The sequence below is a fragment of the Sesamum indicum genome, linkage group LG4 (genome assembly GCF_000512975.1).
Source record: "Sesamum indicum cultivar Zhongzhi No. 13 linkage group LG4, S_indicum_v1.0, whole genome shotgun sequence".
In the NCBI taxonomy this organism is placed as follows: domain Eukaryota; kingdom Viridiplantae; phylum Streptophyta; class Magnoliopsida; order Lamiales; family Pedaliaceae; genus Sesamum; species Sesamum indicum.
The window spans coordinates 11,898,534-11,920,753 of NC_026148.1; the positions used below are offsets into that span (position 1 = coordinate 11,898,534).

General features: G+C 33.0%; 3 protein-coding genes and 1 long non-coding RNA gene across 4 annotated transcripts in view; 3 read left to right on the forward strand and 1 right to left on the reverse strand.

The window, feature by feature from the left end:
* LOC105160792 (transmembrane protein 87A-like) overlaps positions 1 to 2,400 on the forward strand; it is a 4,539-nt gene extending 2,139 nt beyond the window's left edge. Inside the window, exons 3-6 of the mRNA XM_011078282.2 lie at positions 1 to 670; positions 1,074 to 1,169; positions 1,497 to 1,633; positions 2,029 to 2,400. The exon at positions 1 to 670 is cut by the window's left edge and continues 21 nt beyond it. Of these exons, the coding sequence (XP_011076584.1) occupies positions 1 to 670; positions 1,074 to 1,169; positions 1,497 to 1,633; positions 2,029 to 2,203 (1,078 nt within the window). The 3' untranslated portion in view covers positions 2,204 to 2,400. The remainder of the gene's footprint in view (positions 671 to 1,073; positions 1,170 to 1,496; positions 1,634 to 2,028) is intronic.
* Positions 2,586 to 6,313, reverse strand: LOC105160791 (glycerol-3-phosphate dehydrogenase [NAD(+)] 2, chloroplastic). Its single transcript, XM_011078281.2, has 9 exons — positions 5,923 to 6,313; positions 4,973 to 5,109; positions 4,677 to 4,782; positions 4,192 to 4,393; positions 4,015 to 4,102; positions 3,661 to 3,808; positions 3,202 to 3,351; positions 2,971 to 3,120; positions 2,586 to 2,897 (listed from the first exon to the last, which is right to left on the reverse strand). The coding sequence occupies exons 1-9, from the start codon at positions 6,271 to 6,273 to the stop codon at positions 2,883 to 2,885; spliced, it is 1,347 nt and encodes a 448-aa protein (XP_011076583.1). The 5' UTR covers positions 6,274 to 6,313; the 3' UTR covers positions 2,586 to 2,882.
* Positions 9,929 to 10,817, forward strand: LOC110011851. Its single transcript, XR_002286892.1, has 2 exons — positions 9,929 to 10,146; positions 10,353 to 10,817. It is a non-coding gene; the product is annotated as an uncharacterized LOC110011851 (long non-coding RNA).
* LOC105160966 (fatty acyl-CoA reductase 2-like) lies at positions 14,019 to 20,303 on the forward strand. Its single transcript, XM_020693516.1, has 9 exons — positions 14,019 to 14,400; positions 16,268 to 16,368; positions 16,477 to 16,676; positions 16,813 to 16,913; positions 17,046 to 17,241; positions 18,019 to 18,180; positions 18,281 to 18,362; positions 18,492 to 18,850; positions 20,032 to 20,303. Exons 1-9 carry the CDS (start codon positions 14,037 to 14,039, stop codon positions 20,180 to 20,182), a joined length of 1,716 nt encoding a protein of 571 aa, XP_020549175.1. The 5' UTR covers positions 14,019 to 14,036; the 3' UTR covers positions 20,183 to 20,303.

Below are 22,220 nucleotides of genomic sequence, written 5' to 3' on the forward strand. Positions count from 1 at the left end.
GGAAAGAGCGGCTAATATGGTGCTTCACACTGTTGAGATAAACAAAACTGGAATGTATTATCTGTACTTTGTATTTTGTGACCCAGAACTGAAAGGCACATTAATTAGTGGAAGAACAGTGTGGAGAAATCCGGAAGGTTATCTACCAGGGAAGATGGCGCCACTAATGACATTTTATGGCCTCATGTCTCTAGCATATCTTGCTCTTGGTCTCTTATGGTTTCTGCGGTTTGTACAGCACTGGAAAGATATAATACAACTGCATTACCAAATCACAGCGGTGATTGGTCTGGGAATGTTTGAAATGGCTCTCTGGTACTTCGAGTATTCAAACTTCAATGCTACTGGGAGCAGACCAATTGGAATTACGCTTTGGGCGGTTACCTTCACTGCTATAAAGAAAACAGTCTCTCGTCTTCTTCTCCTTGTGGTTTCGATGGGTTATGGTGTTATGAGGCCGACCCTGGGAGGCATAACCTCAAAAGTGATTCTTCTTGGTGTGGTATATTTCATGGCATCAGAAGCCCTGGAGCTTGTTGAGCATTTAGGAAATATCAATGACTTTTCAGGAAAAGCCAGGCTCTTTTTGGTGCTACCAGTGGCACTTTTGGATGCCAGCTTTATTGTTTGGATCTTTTCATCGTTGTCTAAAACTTTGGAGAAGCTTCAGGTAATTTCACCCTTTTTCTTGTTTCCATGAGATCTTTTTGGTTTCATTTGTTTGTTTATGACATGCTCATACACGATACACACATGAGAAGAGAGGAAAAATGCAGTTACTGTTGCTTTAATAAAGTTCATCTAGTTAAGGGAAGGGTTGCACATTATACTTCTCCATAAGATTGACAGAAAAACCTTACAGATTAGATACATAATGTATGTTATGCAAGTCGGTTGTAATATGATTTGAATCTCCTTGATGATTTTTCCAGTTTGCCCTGAAGTGCACGCAGTGTATACGAGTTTTATTGTAATGAATATAATGAAATAAGTAGAAGAATCCCTTGCTTTTGCTTCTCAAAATTGTTACTAGATGTATGCTGTTAACTTTTTACTTCTCGGTTTGGGTTTAGATTCGGAGAAGCATGGCCAAACTTGAGCTCTACCGAAAGTTTACCAACGCCCTTGCAGTATCAGTTCTGCTTTCAGTTGCTTGGATCGGTTATGAGGTAATTTCTGAGTTTCTTTTTCAGATCTCCCTCCCTTATATATATGTCCTTCAACATGTATTATATATTCATTGTCTCTAACTTACGAATTAGAAGCACTGTTACTCCACAGTCTTTCTCGTCTCTTAAAACAGCAACGCTTGGAATGTTTTCACAACAAAGTGCTCTAAACTTGCCCATTTTCCATAGACTACAGCCCCAACGAATTAATAAGCTCTACCTACCATCTAACTCAGATGAAAACAATAGAAGAATTAAGAAACTCTGTTTATTTGATTCTATACCATAGTTGCATGAACTTTTGACGGCTTCACTTTGCTTGTTCAGTTATATTTTAATGCCAGTGACCCCCTAAGCGAATTGTGGCGAAGAGCATGGGTCATACCAGCTTTCTGGACTTTGCTTGCCTTCGTGTTATTGGTGGTTATATGCATCCTCTTGGCTCCTTCGGATAACCCAACTAGGTAACTCCCGTAATTTTCTGGTTTTCCTTAATGGCAATAGTTCACTGATTGTTCGAACCATAACTTTTTCCCTAATCATACTGGTTGCGTTGACAAGTCAACTTGATTATTTCTCCAGTGCAGTAGTGAACAATTCCTCTAATCCATTAAAGATTACTTGAACAGTATTTCAGAACTTAACATATATTACATGTTGATTTTATGATGGCGTATGGGCATGAACATAATGGGAATAAACTCATAGCCTGCAGAGCCTGATGAATTTATTCTCTCTCGATTCTTTTAGTAGATTCCTTTGTGGACTATTACAATAATAGGTGAACTTATGACATTTATTAAACAGATTAAATGCTTGTGAAAAATTGGCATAATTCTTGCCTGACACTTAATTGCAGGTATGCCTATGAGACTGGTGAAGATGATGAAGAGGGTATATCCCTGACTGGGGCAGGAGTGATAGTGGCTGGAGACTTGGCGTCCAAAATAGAAAGGAAAGAACGGAAGGCAGCGATTGCATCAGATCATGTGTTTGGGGTAGGAGAGGATCTTGAGGAGGATAAAAGAGAATGATACCCTCATCTTGTATTCTCAGTTTAAATGCAACTTGTGATGTGCATTTTAGTGCATATAAACAAGTCTTACCCAATCATCCTAACTTCTCGTTTCCCCCTGTAAAAAAACGAACTAACGGGAATTATAGAATCTAGTAATAAACTTGGAAGCAGAGATTAACTGGCTTCTTAGTGACCCTACTGCTGTTTTTATCAGATCATGACTTTTCCTCCCCGCCCCTTTCTTTTTCCTTCTTGTTCCTAAACTTGCAAAAATGGTTCTTTTTGGTTTAATCGACATAAAAGAGCTAGTTTCACAAAGGTATACGTTGCAGCTTGTCTTCTAACTTTAGGGATGTAACTTCCCAAAAATGAAAGAACACTGATAACTGCGCTCCTCGTGTAAAACAGGCATCCACCACAAATCTTGTCAATATGACTTTTTTACGTGTAAAACCAGTATCTCTGTCCAAAATTTCGTACTTACAATTTTGATGTCATCTCTAGTCTAATTTGTACTATAACTGTTGTTTATTTTTGAACATTATACGTATATCGGTAGCATGCTGGAGGAACTGCAAAAGAATGAATAATATTTTGACTTAAATGTAACAGTATTAGTTGTGGTGCAGTCCCCGAGCCCGGTTGCAGCAAGACTTTTGCAAGTTGAATCATCACGTTTTACAATGCTGGGGTTGTTAAACTTCTTCAACCTACAGTGGAATATCAGATGTTAATGCTATTAACAAGGATGATGTAACTATAATACTGTATTCATCCACAAACCTGTGGCAGATTCATCAGTTCAAAAACAGCTTTTGTTGGTGTCAGTTCATTGTCAACAATCCGCGCAACTGCTGTTAAGACGGGCATTTTAACCTTATATTTCTGTGCTAATGCAATCACAGCTCCCGCAGTGGATACACCCTCAGCCACCTAAAAGACAGTTTTAAGCTGTCAGGGATTGACAAGAATCGATAGCTTGGATTACCTATGAGACGGAAAGATTTCAGACACCTGATTCATGGAACTGAGAATATCATCCAGTTTTTCCCCAGATCCAAGACGAACCCCAACAGTTCTGTTTCGTGAAAGATTTACAAAACAAGTGAGCATGATGTCCCCAGTTCCAGATAAACCAGTCAATGTAGTTGACTTGGCACCCATCTGTTGAGATAGATCAGCAGCATGTAGTAGTTAGTGTTCACATAGCCAATCACAAAATCCAATTGAGCTCGAGAGAACACGACGGGATGCCATTCTTGATATTGTTTGAAACAAAAGCTATAATGTTGATTGAATTGCTCTACCAACAATGAAATTTCTGATATTTAAGCAGCTTGTGTAATAAAATGACTATATGCAAGTATTATAAATTCAGAAGCTTCTGGCAGTAAAATTGCCTGACCTGGAATCTCTCAGCTCAATAGAATTAGCAGATATGAAAATCATATTTCAAGGTGTCAGTCAACTAACCTTTGTTGCCAACCATCTAATTTCAGAGCAACCTTGTGCGACAAGAGCTGCCATAGAATTATTTCCAAGATTTAGGCCTTCCACAATCCCAGCAGCTATTGCAAGTACATTCTTAAGAGCACCTGCAATTTCGACCCCTGTAACATCACTGTAGCATCAGGGGTTATTGCTGAGCGTATAAAGTAAAATCTATGTATATACTTTTAAACTTTCTAAGAAAAATGACCAAAGTTTTCTTTAGTTTTGCATCTAACAGATTGTGCACAAGCTTCAGATGGAGGTTACTTAAATATTGAACTAATGAAATTAAGTTGGATACAAGTAACAAGACTAAATTTTCAGTTCAATTACAACCTTGATGTGTTGATTCTCATGCTCCTAGAAGCAAGAAGCTGCTGAACGGCATCTGCCATCTTTTTGTCTTTGGATGCCACCACCATTGCTACATAAACATGAAGCAGAGTTTGAGTCACTTCAAACCACAAATAGGCAACATATCTCTGCAAAATTGCCATATGTTAGCCAAGTGACCTGTTGGTAATTTCTTCATCAACTCTAGTGCAAATGAAGGGCCAGACAGAACAACATAAGGCTGGCGAGGATTTCTCAGTGCTCTGGGAATTATTTGAGACATCATTCTAAATGTATTGAGCTCCAGACCTTTGCTGAGAGAAATGAAAGGCAATCCTGGATCCACAAAGTCTGCAATGCCCTCAAGGAATGATGCACTGAACTGCAACATCATACAATAGGTAAGCACACACATTCTCAAGTTCAAGTAAATGTCAATGCAACCATTTTTGTCAACATCATACAATAGGTAACCACACATATTCTCAAGTTCAAGTAAATGTCAATGCAACCATTTTTATTTTTCTCCTAAGGGATGAAGAATGAAAAATGAGTTTGAGAACCAGTATAATAATAACCACAATTCAGGAAACCCAACTAAATGAAGTATGTTGGAAAATCCATGGAAATGAAGGAAAAGTCCAACTATGAAAAAGAAAAGTGACCTGCACGGGCACTGCGTGGAAGCAAAAGTCAGCACCCTGTAGAGCAGCTTTAGCATCTGTAGTTGCAATGACATTTTCTGGAAGCTTGTGTGCTGGAAAATACTTACTGGGACGAAAAAAGAATAAGAGTGTTTCTTGGCATAGATAGGAGAAAGGTATAAAGTGTTTTATGTGAAGATAACATCAGCCTTCATAAAAAGAGTGCAGGAATAGAAGTGACAATCAGCAACAATAAAGGAAATGTTTCTGACTTTGCTTGTAAATGACAATTGGAGTGAAGGGAGGATGTTCTTTACCAATTAAAATGACTTTCATTAATCGATTGACAAACTTCCGGATCGCGCACGAGCATGTTAACTTCTAGCTCGGCTTTTCTATCAGCGACATGAGCCGCCATTGCAGTTCCAAAAGATCCACCTCCCAGCACCACCACCTAAGGCCATTATATATCAAAACATACTATATAATCCTTTCAGACAAACCAAAATAAATAAATATATTACCATACATGCAACTCTTGCCCCACCCCGTCCCCGCCTGATAGTTACACCATTATGAATGATTACAAATAATAACAAAACATACATCAAAAGACTGTAATTCTTGAACTTCAAACTATAATTATTTGAAATACATAACAAAAACAGTTTCCAGCTTGAAAGAAAGAAACAGTTCTGATCATGATTCCTCTTCAAAATATTTCTCACAAGTAGCCGTAATAAATAGATCATGTTCTACTTTCAAGAAACTTGCACAAGAAAGTACAACGCTGCTGCTGAAACTTGAATGGTATTCGACAATGCCAACTAGCATGCTCGCAAGGTTGGTTTGTTTTTTGATATGAAATGCACAATTAAGTTTATAGTTAAATTCTTTTATACAATTCTTCTTTCCACATTTTCCCCCAAAATCACGGAATTAAAGATTCAATCTCCAAAATCAAGCAGCTACGTATATACCCCCAAGGAACTTCATATCAGACACAAAGAAAGAATTAAGCACAAAACAATAAATACAGAATAATATAGTATAAGGCTTAAACGAAAATTAAAAAGAAAAAAAAATCAAGAAGAAGGATTCAAAAAATTTACTACTGCATTCAAGAAGATGAATAAATTCGAGTTCATTTCTAAAGTAAAAGAAACATAAACAAAAAAGCTAGCGAAAGTGTACAACAAGTTAAAGAGCAAAGACATCCGAAATATCTGGGGGCAAAAAAAAAAAAAAAGTAATAAAAGATTTGGACCTTGTTAGTGCGTTCAAGAACATCAGTCTTGGCCTTTGATCGCCAAGAACGGGACCAGCGGACAAGCTTCTCCCATGCAACGCGCACTGCTTTGCGGCGGTCCCTGTTTCTCTCTAGTGCACCGTTGTACTCGTCGGAAGTATCCGGCAGCGAAGATGGCGGCGTGGGGGGCGGGTCGACTGGTTCTCCGGCGGCGCAGAGGCGGATAGGAGTTGTGGGGGGAGGAGAGCGTAGGAGAGGGATGAAATGGATAGTAGTTGGTTTGGAGGTTTGGGGTTTGTAAGAGAGATGAGAGTTGGTGAAGAGGGAGTGGGTGGCTGAAAATGGCGGCTCGAGCAGTGAAGCAGCCATTGCCCACTTCTGCTTAAACTGAAACTGAATGGGAAAAAGCAAAAAGAAGCCAAAAATAACTAGTTGGGTAGTCCCTTTATCCAATATCTGTATTCCACGTGTCCACATCTCAACCTTCCTTTTCATCTTTATTTGGAATTAATATTAAAAAAAAATTAAAAAAACCTCCCCCGCATTTTAGCAAAAATGTAAAAGACTCCCTTGTAATATGAAAATAGCCAAAACTCCCAATATGCTGAATAAAAATTTGCAGATGAATTGCAATTTATCCTCTTGTATGTGTGGCAAAACACTTTAGGTAAAAAATAAAGTAACACTTTATCCCCCTCAAAGTATAAAAAAGGAGCAAAAATCCCCCTTCATACAGATGGTATAATACACATGCTATTTTTTTATTTTTTTAATTTTTTCTTTTGAACATTTAGTATCAATTGTTGGATCTTATCTTTATAGATAAAAGATCCAGATTTAATTTTATATATATAATATATACAAAAAGTAAAAGTATAGTTATTATATATATAATTTATACATATATTTTTTTCGATAAAGGTAAGTTGCATAAATAGATAAAAAGAGAAATACAATAACATGGTTCAAGCAGTCGAGGCCCCATCAAACCAAGGGATCCTCCAAAATCGGTAAAAAGCATGTGTACTAACTACTGAGGGGAGGGTATGACTAAGTATAACATATCTAATCTCTTCAATTATAATCCTAGCAAGTGTGTCATATGTATAGCTAGTATGCTGAAAGATCCGTTGATTCTATTCTTGCCACAAGTGATACACTAACGAACCCAACAGAGCATGGTATGAGGCGTTGATGACGTGCTTCCCCCTACATTTAAGCGACATCCACTCTACGTCAATATTCCACGACCGAATAGGTCATCGGACCCATACAGTCCTTCAAATATCTGCAATACACTGATTAACATAATGACATTGAAAGAATAAATGCTCATGTGTCTCAGAGATCTCGTCTTGACAAAGGACACATGCGCCATCGGTCTGGTGCAGCCATGATTTGTCAAGAATAGATAACTTCCCCAAAATGGCAAGCCATAAGATAAATTGGTTGCGGAGAATCTTAAAGGAACCCAAGAATAGTGAAGTTCAGCCTACCTTGGGTACTTGAGGACAAGAGAGGTGGTACGTTGCCTCCATTATAAATACATATATATAACATATATCTATATATCTCCCCCACCTAGCTGGTCGCCCCTTTCCCCGTCGCCGTCGTCGTCCAGCTGCCCTCTCCCCCCAACGCCGCTTGCCCCCTCTCCCAGCGCCGTTGCGATTTCCCCTTTCCTAGTCACTGTTGCTCCTCCCACCCACAGTGCTCCTGCGCTTTGCTCCCCCTCCCCTATCTGCGGCGCTGCGCTTCGGACTCTTCCCTCCTCCCCACTGCTATGCTTCTCCTTCCCCCCCTCGCTGCGCCCCTCGTCGTTGCCACCTCCTACGCCTTTAATCAACGGCCAATAATTTATAATTTTTAAGATATTTTTTAATTTTTTTACTAATTATATACGTTTATATATGTTATATGCACTTTAGAATTTATTTATTATAAAATTTTATTTTTATAGTTATAAATTTTATTTTATATCTCTCATAAGTATGCGCCAATCTAATTCAAATGGATCAAAATCATTTATTTATATATAAATATAAATCGCTGATCTAAATAAGCAAAGATGTAAGTTATTGATTTGATTATCAAATCTTAGCCATTGGTATATATATAAAATAAAATTTAATGGTTCATATTTAAGACACTAAAAGTCATTTTATAAGGAAAAAATAAGCAAAAACGCGAATGCAGCACGTGTTGCACACCGTGTAACTTAAGGGGGTATTTTGCTCTTTTTTTATACTTTAAGGGGAGTAAATTGCCAATATATTTTTCATATGGGGTGTTTTGCTATTTTAACTAACACAGGAGGAGGATAAAATTATAATTTGCCCTTATTATATCAGTAGTTGTAATCCCGTGCTTTGGCACCAGATACTATAGAAGGGTGGTTCTCTCGGTGGCACGATCGGAGCTTGTCTAAGGGGTGGTTTTGTTGGAGCTTGGCTCCACCACATTCTCAGTTACTTTGAGTTTTCAACAAGCTACTGCTGCATCCATTTCATTAGGAATTGATGATTCTTTAAAAATACCCCTGAAGAGATGGCTAGTTAGTGTTTTTATTGTGCATTCTGTCCATTGCTGTACCTTCACGATATTGAGACTTGGTCTGCATTCGGGGCAATAATTTTTCACAGACAACGCTATGATATGGTGTTAATTTATAATAAAGGAGAAATTCACAGAATATTATGCTGGACAAGCTCGATGTGTCCCAAGTGTTCTAAAGAAATTTTTTTAAATATTTATCTATCGTAGAATATACGTGTTTATAATAAGTTTTCATTATTAAAATTAACTACTATTCCATATAGTAAATATTATTATTATTATTATTATTTGTGATGGTTATCGAAATTAAAATCACTTGAAATTTTGTATAATAATGAAAAGAAAAGGATGGATGGTGTGAAACTAAAGGTTGATTGACAGCCACTAGAATTGATCATTTGTGAAATTGTGTCATCTTAAGTAGGTGGCCCGGGCCCCTCTCCCATCTTTCTAAAATGGAATGAGAAACCATGAGCTGGATACTACAAACCATTACATTCTATATTAGCCACTACTCATATGGGCCTTACCCATGTTCCAACTCAATTGTTGAGAGTTCATAATTTTTAAAATTATAAAACTTCGAATTTCGTCAATGTATAGAGATATTATTTTGCTTAAACAATTGGTGTTGATTAGATAATTATTTTATATTAATGATTAATATATTATTATTATAATTATCGATTGTTATTGATAATTGTAATCGATTTATTAAAAAAAAATTAATATTTCTCTAAATAAAAATCTATTACCATTTCCCAATCCCAATTCTTTTCTCCATTTTAAAAAATGCCACATCTTTAAAAAAAAAGAAAAAACCATTCGATCCCATATATATACACCATAAGTTTCCAAGACAGTCCAACCACCTTTTTGTTTCCGCGTCCCACCAAGAATTTTAAAAGGGAGATTCATTCATTCGATACTCCGACTAACGAGGCCTAATTTAATTATCGAAATTAAAAATATCATGGTCTTATATATAGTCACGAGTTCAAATTCTTTTTATATGTGGTTATTAATTAATTTTAAGAATAGTTATTGGTTAAGTATGTATATTACTAAATGGTGATAATTGTTCTACTATTCAATACAATTGTTAATTAATATTGATACTCATGACATAATTGTAATTCATTTATTAATTTTTTTTTTAAAAAAAGAAACTTGTATTTCCCCGGAACATTAACTTTTAATAAATTGCACTAACTCATTTAAATACGCTGAGTAACATCTTAATTCAACTAATACATCAAAAAGACTAACAACGATAAATACATTACAATAACACATAAACATCCAGCAGAATTCAAACTCATAATCTCAAACTTACTTTTCCAGTTAAATTGTTGCCCAAATTCCAGCTAGCTCATACCATCGTCCAGTATTGTCTTACCAACACAATTATAAAGTAGCTAGCATACTTACTCTACTATAATAATGAGAGGCCACACCCACACCCACACCCACAACGCGCATTTCACACGCCAATTCACTCTTTTTCCCTTCAATTTCGCCCCTCTCACTTTCAGATATCTACGAATCATTGTACACCATCTTCACATCTTCCCAACCATATTCTCCTCACCTCAAAACATCTCTATATCTCCTCATATTACCTTCATTGAGATCTCCCAAGAATTTTTCAAGAACAAGGGTTTTGAACAAGAAGTCGACATAAAGGTAATTTCATAACTTCTTTCGTCTTAATGTTTTCCGGAATAGTTTCTGCAAATCTGTTGCGTTTGAAGCCTATACGGGACGTAAGTTTAGTTGGTGAAACTGAGGCTGATGGTCGAAAAATTCATTATATAATGGTAAATGATTCGATAAAATATATATGTAATAAGTCGAAGGATTTGAATTTTTTTATTGATTTTGGTGTTCAGGGCTACGGGGATAATGGGCCGTCACCATCACCACCACCACCACCACCAGCATGGATGCGAGAGTCCATACGATGATCCTCTGCTGGCATGTTGTTGCTGCCCTTGCTTCCTAGTTTCCTCCATTTTCAGGATGATGGGGAGATGCCTCTTTGTAGCCTGTTATCCTGTGCTGCAGTGCTTTGGTTTGGATGACTGCAGACACCACCATCACCACCACAAGCATTTCTACTGACCACTCATCACATCCTTCCATCTTACACCGTCCCACAATTTTTTTTTTTAAATATTTTGTTGAATTTTTAGGTGTGTTTAATTTGGCAATTGAATTCTTTATGTGAAAATTAGGGCTTCATTATTTGGTAACTTTTTTTTTTTTTGATTTATTTATTCGGATGTCGAAGATCAAGAGACGTAAACGTTAACTCAATATTATATTTTAATCAAATCAGTCCAATTTTTTTAATACAATCTTCTGAAATATAGTTGCGCGGCATAAATTTTTACTATTATAATATTTTACAGACATTTTAGTTATTTATAACGGATACCTATTTTACAGAGCTCTCAAAATTTAAAAGGTATTTTGCAGCTTTCAGTTTCACTGTGGCATTTTTTGCTCTCTGTTCATGAAATTCTTCATATATATAATATAGTTGAAAGATTATATAATTATTTTATCAGTGATAGTGAATTTTTGTAATAATTTATTTGCAATTATGTAAAAATTATGTGTTTTTTCCCCCCCAAAATGCATTGACAGAAATAAGTTGCGAACTGGGCACCACAGAACACAAGTGTCCAATGGTAGACACTGATTTGTTTTCTAGTATGTTGGTTTCTTGTTTGTTGTACGACGCCTTCTGGATCTTCCTAATACTTATAAATGGTTTATTTATATAAATATTATAAAAACAAAAATTGCATATTAGCCTAACGTATCAACTTTTGCGAAAATGGAGTGAGGTATCATTTTTAAACTCATAAAACGACTCCAAGTCCTCATATGGGTCGACATTCAACTTTTGTTTTCTCTATTTTTTTTTTGTTTTTTATGAACTATTATTTAATAGTATAATTAATAAAAATATAAGCAATCCCATGTGATATTGCAAATGGGCGCATTACTCTCTTATGAAAAAAAAATAGCAATTTAACTCTCTATATATATTTTTTTTAAAATGAAGCAATTTAGCTCATTAGATAAGGAGGTAAATTGCTTTATTTTAAAAAGCAAAGAGGGGGAAAATTAATTATTAGACTTGCTTAATAATTATTTAAAATAAATAAATAAATAAATAATAATTATTTTGAAATATAAAATTATAATTTGTAATTATTATTTAGTTATATATTAAAAAAATTAGTAATTAAATATTATTGAAATTTTAATTAATTAATAAATAATATTGTGCAATTGAGATACATAGAATAAAAAAAATTGGATAGTACTTGTAAAAAAATTGTGAATCGAAGCCAGCTTTAATAAATAACATGCGTACATCATCTCTAGATACCCTTTCATTCTTCTTCGATATCTAGAATCACTAAAAAAAAATTATTATTAATTAAAATATTAGTGGTTATTGCTAAGAATTATGATAAATGACTATTATTAATTACGATTAAATAAAATTGATGCAAAAAATTAGTTTTTCAACCATGAAACAATTATTTACCATGGCTAAGAGCTATGGTCAAAACATATGCTGTTGTTTTTAGCCATGACAAATGTTTTATCCATCCTCTCAAAAACTACGGCCAACAACTGTTGCGTGACCGGTGGTCAATAACTATTTGCTACGACTATTTATTATTAGCCATGACAATTAATTATAATTAAATGTTATAATTCTTTTAGTGAATTGATGACGGACTAGGTGATATGGTAAATTGAATAATCAACTGATAGATTATATTTTTCATAACTAAATTGTACTTTCGACTAGTGTGATGATCAAATGTGATATGGTAAATTATATAATTAGATAACTTTTACTATCTTTAAATAATATGATTGACTTTGATGAATAAAACTAAAAAACAGTCCAAATTCAAAAAGACAATACAACGAATACTAGCGCAGCTCCAATGAATAAAACCCAGAGATCATTCCATGTTCAAAACAACAATGCAGTGGTTTTTAGTACAACCCAAGCCCTCCATCAATGGTTTAAATAGGGGGTAATTTGCTTCTTTTTTCCAAAATACATAGAGTAATTTGTTATTTTGTTTTTTACAGAAGGCTGTTTACTCATTTATCATATCACAAGGAGGTAAATTGCTTTTTTCCTATATATATATATATATAAACTCTCCTATTAAATCAATTAATATTGTATCGAGGAGTTTATAGGGTCTGATTACTTTAGGGTAAAGTTCGTTGGGGACACCTTTAGATTTTAGACTGGAAATTAGAACACAAATTAATTGCAGGGATAGCTACTTACTTCAGCCAACCCTAATTTACAATTGATGTTAGTAGTTTTGCCAAATCCTAAAATTGAATGAATCAAGTCTAAAGTTGTCCTCTTACTTAAAGCTTATCTATACTATTATAAAGCAAATGGATTTTATTTATACTATATATAAAAAAAAAGGTCCTTTTCTCTTATAAACGATAGTTATGACACCGCAACACTAATTTTATCATTATACAAATAATACTCTTAAGTTGATTTTTTTTCTTTTTAGAAATATAATGTGTTGGTTTATATATATATTTTTTCTTATTCATAATATAGTTTAAAATGTAAAATATTATTTATTATATGCAAACAGGGACGACAAAAGGGTAGTTTTCATACCACTTACAACAATTTTTTAAATGCCAAAAATTCCCTTCCATTGATATTGTTAGAAATGCTTTGAACGCTGTAAAAAAACAGTGCTAGCAATGGATTTTGCATCAATTCTGTTGCAAAACAGTATTGCCATTGAAATTTGCAATGAAAAATTTTCCGTTGCTATAGGGCTAATGTTGTAGTTGCATTGGTTTTGTCCATCCAAGGAATTTGCCACGGATAATTACGTGTTTCAAAATTCCATTGCAAATTACGTTGCCAAAATGTTACTTCTGACGAATCTTGCAATGGATTTTGCAACGACATTTACAGCGCAATTTACTATATTTTTGCAACGACTGTGTGATAATATTTGAGGGTGGATATTAAGGTGCTTTCGGATAGACATGTCTATTAGAAAAAGATAACTGCAAAAAAAAGTTACAATTTTTCATCTGAGTGAACACATCATTTCACCAAACGGGCTTACCATTCCACCAGAATAGATACATTATTTCACCTGACGGACATACTATTCCAACAAAATAAACACATCATTCTAACCAAAAGTATATTATTTTAACATAATAAACACATCATTTCAACCGATTAAACGACACATCATGCACTTGATCGATCGGCACGTCTTCAGTCTAAGATATGCTAAGCCAATCTAGTGATCTGCAAATTAATATACAAAACCTGAAAAATATGAGTTATCAATGTACATAAAGATATGTTGGCTTAAAAAGTTGTATCTAGGGCAGGTAAAATCATAGTCAATCAATGGTAGGGAAGTTCCAACAAATTAAAACCCCATTTTCTTTCTTCTATAAATTAGAGCTGCATACCCATCTGAACAAACACATCAACATTTGGTCTTATTCTTTCCTTCTTGGGAATTATGTTGCTAACTGTGAGCCCATTTCTAATTACCCCTCCTTCAATCAACTTGTCCTTGGGGAGAAGGCAATCACACATCATTACCAACCCTTCTTTCTTAGCTTATAATGACAAAAATATTTGGCTAAAAACATTAAATTGTTCTTCTAGACATAGTTGTTGCTCCCATTTAAATGCTAATTATTTCATTCACGGTAATAATCCTAATAATATTGATGTTGTTAATGCAACCACAATCAATGTTGCAGAGTCACCAAAGACAGAGTCACCAAAGACGACTGATGACTCTGCCGGTATAGGAATTCTTAATTTCTTTCAAGGAAAGAATATTTTCATTACTGGTGCTACTGAATTTCTTGGAAAAGGTATGTAATTCTACATCGATTTGTATATCCATGTAATTTTCATGTGCATATGTATGTGTCTATATATGTTTATGTAATGATATTCTTATTTATACCTAAGTAATTTTGTTAATATGAGGAGCACCCCCCCCTACCCCCCCTATTCTCACATGGTCGAATTCAAAAAATTCATAGTATAAATTTAATAAAGAAAAATTGTCCATATAGTAATGGGCAAAGAGAAATATTATCTTTGTTATTGTTTTTATAACATGATCATGTATATGTACATAGCAAAACCTACATATGTAAAGTAGAGATTATTAGTTAGGCACTTCAAAATCAACATGATTTACCTAATTCAAATCTTCTTATATCTCACTAATTAAAAGATTGGTGGAATGAACATTTTCAGTTTTATTTCTTCCATTATATTCATATTCTTGCTCTTGGCACAATTTATCACATTCTTACTAGTTGGGTAATTATATTTTGCCATTCGAATTACACTCGTTTTTACATCTTGCCATCTAATTCTTTTTTTTGTGTCAACTTATCATATCAACTTTGTAAAATTTGCAATTTACTGAATATAACCATTTTTCGATCTGTTTTTCCGCTGGAAAAACATCATATGGGAAACAAATATTTTTGTAGATAAAAATAAAGTTTATATCCTTTTATAATAATAATAATTGATAGATAATCAATGAATTACTCCATACTTTTATTGCTATAATAAGGAATACATTATCTTGAATAAATATTATTACAAATTTTCACTATAATGAAAATATGATTAGTTCTATTGCGTTACTTAACTAATATAGAGAAGTTAAACAATGTTATGACATTTGTGATTTGAGATTTATTTTCATCTTATAAATTATCACAACAATTTATTTGTGATATTACTTTCGTAGATACTTTCTTTATTAATTATATTTCTATCCTATTATAATAGTGAAGATATGTGATTAATTTTGATTCTATAGTTTTGGTATTTTGGTATTTTTATTCTTTATCTTTTTAGAATCGCAAAATAGTCGTGTAACTTTTTGACATTTCAAAAATCATGTGTGCCTCACATGGTTCATTTAAATTAGGACTTTTGTCTTGATTGGTGTACTTTTGCCAATATGGATGAAAATTAAAAGAAAAAAGTGACGTGGCACATAATTTATTTCGATAATTTTTATAAAATCCAGTATCGGAAGGACCAAAAATGCTAAATATCAAAAAATTACAGGACTTTTTGCAACTCCTATAAAGATAAAGGAAAAAAATGCCAACATCTCAAGGGGCACATGATTTATTTCGGCAACTTTTACAAAATCTGGCACCAGAACGACCAAAATCACAAAATGTCCAAAAATTACATGACTATTTTATCTCAAAAAATAAAGAATAAGAATATCAAATGACCAAAATTACAGGTTCAAAAATATGTTTGAGTTCTAAACAAAATATACCTATGTGGTACATCTTTAATCTCACTCTCTGTATATAAAAAGATAAAGAATAATTATATTTTTTCATCTACAACTATTATAATTCCATATATAGTAAGTCTTTTATTAGATTACAACATTTAAATAATATGACATTGTATTTATACATTATAATTTTCAAAGTACTACCAACAGTATAATTTGGTCAATAAAAACTTCTTTTATACTGATAATATCAACAGTTTTCTTCTAAAACCCTAACGACAAAAGATTCGATTGATGTAAATGGACTAGTTTTGAAAGAGAACGTCCAAACGTAATAAACCCTCAATTTACGAACATGGCAAGACATTCTAGAAAGTGGAAGTCCTCTATTTGAGTTTGATTTTTCATTCATGTAGTGGCCTTGGACTTACACAAATGAACTAATTCTGCAGCCCTTGTTGAAAAGTTACTAAGATCAACTGCAGTTGGTAAAATCTATGTATTAATCAAGGCAGAAGACAAAGCGGCCGCATTTGATCGATTGAAGAGTGAAGTACGTAATTAGTTTCTTAATCACCTTGTTTTCTTTTTTAATTCTTTTCATTCATATTGATTATAAGTTGTATTAATTTGTGGAATATATACTTAATTTCGTCTTTAGATCATAAATTCCGAGTTACTCAAATGCCTACGAGAAGAGCATGGGGCATCTTATGAAGCATTCATACAAGAGAAATTGATACCTGTTGCTGGGAATATTTGCGAACCAGAACTTGGTATGGACGTTGATACTGCTGATAACATAATGAACGAGGTAGACGTGATAATACAATCTGCAGCAAACACGTCCATGATTGAAAGGTCGTCCATTATATATATATATATATCATTTTGCTTTTATGTCTTATTTATTTCTCAATTTCCTAATTATTTCTTTGGGGGAAGATATTTAAGTTCTCTCTTGGTCATGCTCAAGTTCCATGCATGTTAGTTACAGATACGACTCGCTATTTGAAGCAAACGTGAGTGGTCCACAACGACTGATGAGATTCGCAAAGAGATGCAAGAACCTTATTCTTTTTGTACATATTTCAACTGGTATGCTCAAAATATTATAACCCTAATTGTGAATACAATAATTAAAGCCAACGAATAGTAAATTTCACGTATATGTTTACATGTTTGAGATTGATACAAATGATAATAAATTGATTTAATTGTTTATTGAAGCATTTGTAAATGGAGAAAGAGAAGGAGTAAACCCTGAAAAGCCAATGACTATGGGAGAAAATAGGAGAAAAAACATTTCATCCTCATTTCCTCAGCTAGACATAGCCAATGAGATGAGCCTTGCATTCAAATCCATTACCAGCGCTTCTACTGAACTTGAAGCGACAATATATTCAAAAAAACTTGGTCAACAAAGGTATGCATTATTTCTTTTCATATTTATTATTATTATTTATAGGTAATTTTGCTTGTTCGTGTTATATTGTAGTACTACACGATAAACTCTACGAGTTTTTCCTGTGCATATTGTTTTATATATATAATTATATAATGTGTAAGAATATTGAAATGCTTTTTTGCTACATATATTATAACACGGAAATGGTATAACATATGGTGGGGAAATGAATATGTGTGGATGGTTCCACTTTTGAGGCAAAATTACATTTTTAGTACCATGAGATTGGGGGTTTAACACTTTTAGTCTTCTACCTTACGCTATTTTTAAAATAGTTTCAAAATGTTAAAAATTCAACACATTTAGTCATTTATTTTATGAGATTTTCAAAATGCTCCCAGAAATGAGAAACTCAACAACTTTGGTCCTCTACTTTACAAGAATTGTGAGACTAAATATATTGAGTTTTCTTAATTTTGGGACCATTTTGAAAATCCTGTAAAGCATATGACTATACGTGTCTAGTTTTCCAAATTCAATTCCGTAAAATAGAAAACCAAAAATGTTGAATCCCATATACTGTGAGACTAAAAGCATAATTTCGGCCACTTTTTTGACAAGTATTTATATAGCAAGTACACTTTGTTGATAAATTTTAGCGTTGCTTAGAAAATAATAAATAATAATTGTAAACCATTTATAGTTACTCTAATTTTCATTGTTTTCTTTTTAAATGAACTACAAATTATGCCACTATATCAATTACTAATAGAACAATACGTATGTGCCTTACAGAGCAAGATTTTACGGATGGTTCGATGCATATCAACTAACGAAAGCTATGGGTGAGATGATTATTAATGAATGTAAGGGAGATACGCCTGTGGTTATCGTTAGGCCAGCTGTAATTGAAAGTAGTTATAAAGAGCCTTTTCCTGGATGGATACAAGGGTACAGGTCAGAACAACATTAATTTCAACTAACTATTCTGGATTTCTTATAGCAATCCTACATATGCTAATTTATGTCTATTGTTCCATGTATTTTACCGATGTAGAGTGACTGATCCACTTATTATTTCCTATGGAAAAGGGCACCTTCCAGCCTTTCTGGGCGACCCAGAAGTAAAAGTAGATATTGTAAGTATCACGTAAAAATTTAACACGACTTTACATATAAGTTAAAAGAATCTTTAATTGTTAATTTTCATATTTTTGGTATATATACATGCAATAACATTAATAAATGTGTTAATTGTTGATGAATAGATCCCAGTGGATATGGTTGTAAATACAATAATCGCAGCTACTGCTAAGCATGGAATTGGTGGTATGCCAGGATTGGATGTCTACCATAGTGCATCTGCTATCGTCAATCCTTTGCGATACTATGATGTTTTTGAATTCAGTTATGAATATTTCAATTCAAACCCTTTGATTGAATCATCATCAAAAGGCAGTAACATAAAGGAAATAAAGTTTTTCGACAATATCGAGGACTTATCCAAGTATACACAGGATGAAATATGCCAACGTGATGCCTTGCAACAGACCAAATGGAAGGCCAAGATCCTCCATGCTATTCAATTGTGTAAGATTTATGAGTTCTCAGGCTTCTATGAAGGCAGGTATGAGTATCATATATACGTAACTATCTTAAATTAATATTTTAATTTTTTTTTTTTAGATATGTGTTTCAATAAATTCATATATATATGCATACTCGTTCATTTATAAGCATATGCATCAACACACAAAAACATATATTCGACATATGTGTCGATGGGTTTCATCAAGAAAATCATGTCAATAGTTAGGCGTATAATAAGATATGTAATTTTACTTTTATTGAAATTAAATTTGGTAACTAAGTCATATAATTTTAAAAAATTGGTGCATTAAATTCAGCCTAAAATTGCAATGTTTAGGCCGGAATTTGGGCTCACATGAGGGGCACATTCTCATCTGGACCAGATTTGCAATTTCTGGTGGACGTTGTCTTTAATGTGCCAAATTTTTAAAATTGGCTGACTTAATTGCCAATAGAATACTAGTATGACAAAAATTGTCATCCCCTATAAATGCCCCCACAATTTTCTTAATAATTCGACCAAAATTTTATTTTTCTCTTTTGGGAAAAATATTTCATACATATAAATATCTAAGTATCATTCGTAAAAAATTTGTAATTTGGTTCTGTAAATAGAAGGGATGGCAATTTTTACTCTATTTGGAATTCAATCCGGCAGTTAAGCCCTAAAGTTTAAGATAATTGGCACGTCATTAAGGATAATATCTGCTAGAATTGCAAATTTGATCGAAATTTAGGCTCACATGAGGTGCACGAGCCAAATTTCGGCCAGAGTTGTAATTTTCAAAAGATTTTGTCCTTGATATACTAATCTTTTTAAATTGCATGACTTAACTGCCAAATTTAAGAGAATTAAAATTTCCACTTGTACAGTGACATGATCAAATTTGTGGTTTTCTTGTAACAGTTAAATGATTAATGACAAACCTTATAAATAGTTTCGATTACATAGATAACATGATTTTATTATGCCTACTTTCAAAAATCATATGACGATATTGGATATAGAAGAATTGATGTTTTAACATAAAATTTTTACAGTGACATTATATCATATTTAGTCAATGATTTACCTTTATAACGTTAGAATTTTTATTTCCTTTACCCTCGTTCAACATCACATAGACTAGTTTTTGTATGTTACGGAATAGTTTCTTGTGCCAATTTTACTAAAATATAACAAATTATTGGAATTAATTTACATTCTTGTGCGGACAGGTTCGATATTTCCAATACTCAAAAGTTATTATCAGAAATGTCGGAAGAGGAGCAACGTTGCTTTGGACTTGATGCAAGAATTATAGATTGGCGAAAGTACTTTTGCGAAATTCACATCCCGGGATTGAAAAAGCATGTGCTTAATTTGTAATTGATGTTATATCTAGATTTGCTAAATTTATATTTCCTATACAACTGTTTCTACTTAATTATTTTAGCTGAAATATGTAGAAATGATCTACTTATTGGAATTAGTTCCACCTAAATCTGACTTCCCTATCTAATGCTGAAAGGATATTTATTTTTAGGCCATGCTATGCTTTGTGTTGCTTATTGGAATTAATACCGCCTGAATTTTTTTATAATAAAAAGTTGATCATTACAGAAAAAATATAATACTTTGTTATGGATAATTATTAAAATAAAATGTACTGAAAAATCAGGTTAAATAATAATTAATCACATGCAGTTTTTAATGGCTATACATTCGCCCTTGCTCCAACACGCCATTTATGACAAATGTTTTTTGCCATAACTAAAAACCATTGTAAGTACTTTGACTACCATAACTAAAATTAAAGTAAAAATTAACTAATCATGATCACAATTTTTGGTATCATAAAATACAAAAACATATTTTTTTTATCCCAAATTAACGACAGATGCCATGTACCTCGCACGTGGCCATTAACAGCCAAATCAAGATATATAAATATTTATAAGGATAGATCTATATATCCTATATACATAATTACTTATTCAAAATACATCTATATATCCTATATACATAATTACTTATTCAAAATACTTACTAGATGTACATACCAATATTTTTTACATAATAAATACATGTAAACAGTAATTTAGATATAGGGAAGTATCTTTTTATAATAATAAAACAAAAGTAAATTTTGGGGTTTATCGATACGAAAATCCATTTATCTGAAATTTTAGTGATATATTTTCTACTACTTATTATGAGTGAAGCTTTTAGGTGAATTTATATATATATATATGTATATCTCTAAATCAAATATATATATATATAGCAAATGGTGATTGAGTAAAATCAAGTTAATTTTTGATCGAATACTAATTTATAGGAATTTTGAATTTTTAAATTGTCAAGAAGAATCTTATTTGGCTAAAAAAATTATCTATTTTAAATATATTAAGTAGTCATTTTGTATTTATCCAAAACTTATCTCTAAGTTATAATATAAAATTTTAATTTTAAAAATTATATATTGACTATATAATTTTTTTTATATAGTTAGGAATGAATATTTGATGAATAAATGTTTTGAATTTAGAAATAATTTAGTAGATTTTCTAAATATAACAATGTATTGTAAGGGAATTATAGTAATTTCTCAATTTTTAATTTGAGTTTAGCTCATTCTTTTGATAAAGGAGAGAAAATCGCTTATTCTGTGCGATGTGTTGCAGCTTTTTTGCCACATCACAAAGTTGAAGGACTAAATTTTTTTTTTTTGAAGATCAATGGGGACTAACTCTACAAAATAAAGGTTAGCACTCCGATACGCTTAAGTCAGTAACGGTTATACTGAAAAAGAATAAAGAAAACTTGAATTAAAGTAAGAATAATGATATAAAGTAATGATAAAGTGTATATATTCGTATAGAATGCAAAATATAGGCTCAAAATAGCCTAAAACTCGAGACAGAATTGAGGGAATAAGTGAAGGTTTGAGACTGATGATTGATGTTACTAAATGACTGCATAAAACCTCTATTTATAGGCGTGTACAGAGCAGAATATGGGGGTTGTTATGGAGTGTCGTATGCCGTTGGAAAACCCTTTGAGCTGGCTTCATTCAGACTAAACCATTTATGATTTGAATTGAATTAGAGTGAGATACACGAGATGGTTTGAATCTTGTCATATCTGCTTAAAAATTCGGGAGTTGGTTACTTGTGGATTTCCCAACTCATGTGTCACCTACCCTTGGAACCACCTGAAAATATTTCAGGGTGATGTGTATAAATGTGTTGGCGAGATATATGATGTGCCTCCCAACTGTGTGGTGATGTGTTCGGCTAAAATGAGCTTGTATCTTGGACCTACCTGCTCAAAAAAGTAGGAAGTAAGCTTGTGGGCTTTGTCTCCCTACTGGTGGCCCAGCTGGCCTCTTAGCCAGTTAGGTTGGTATGTCTGTTTTGTGAGC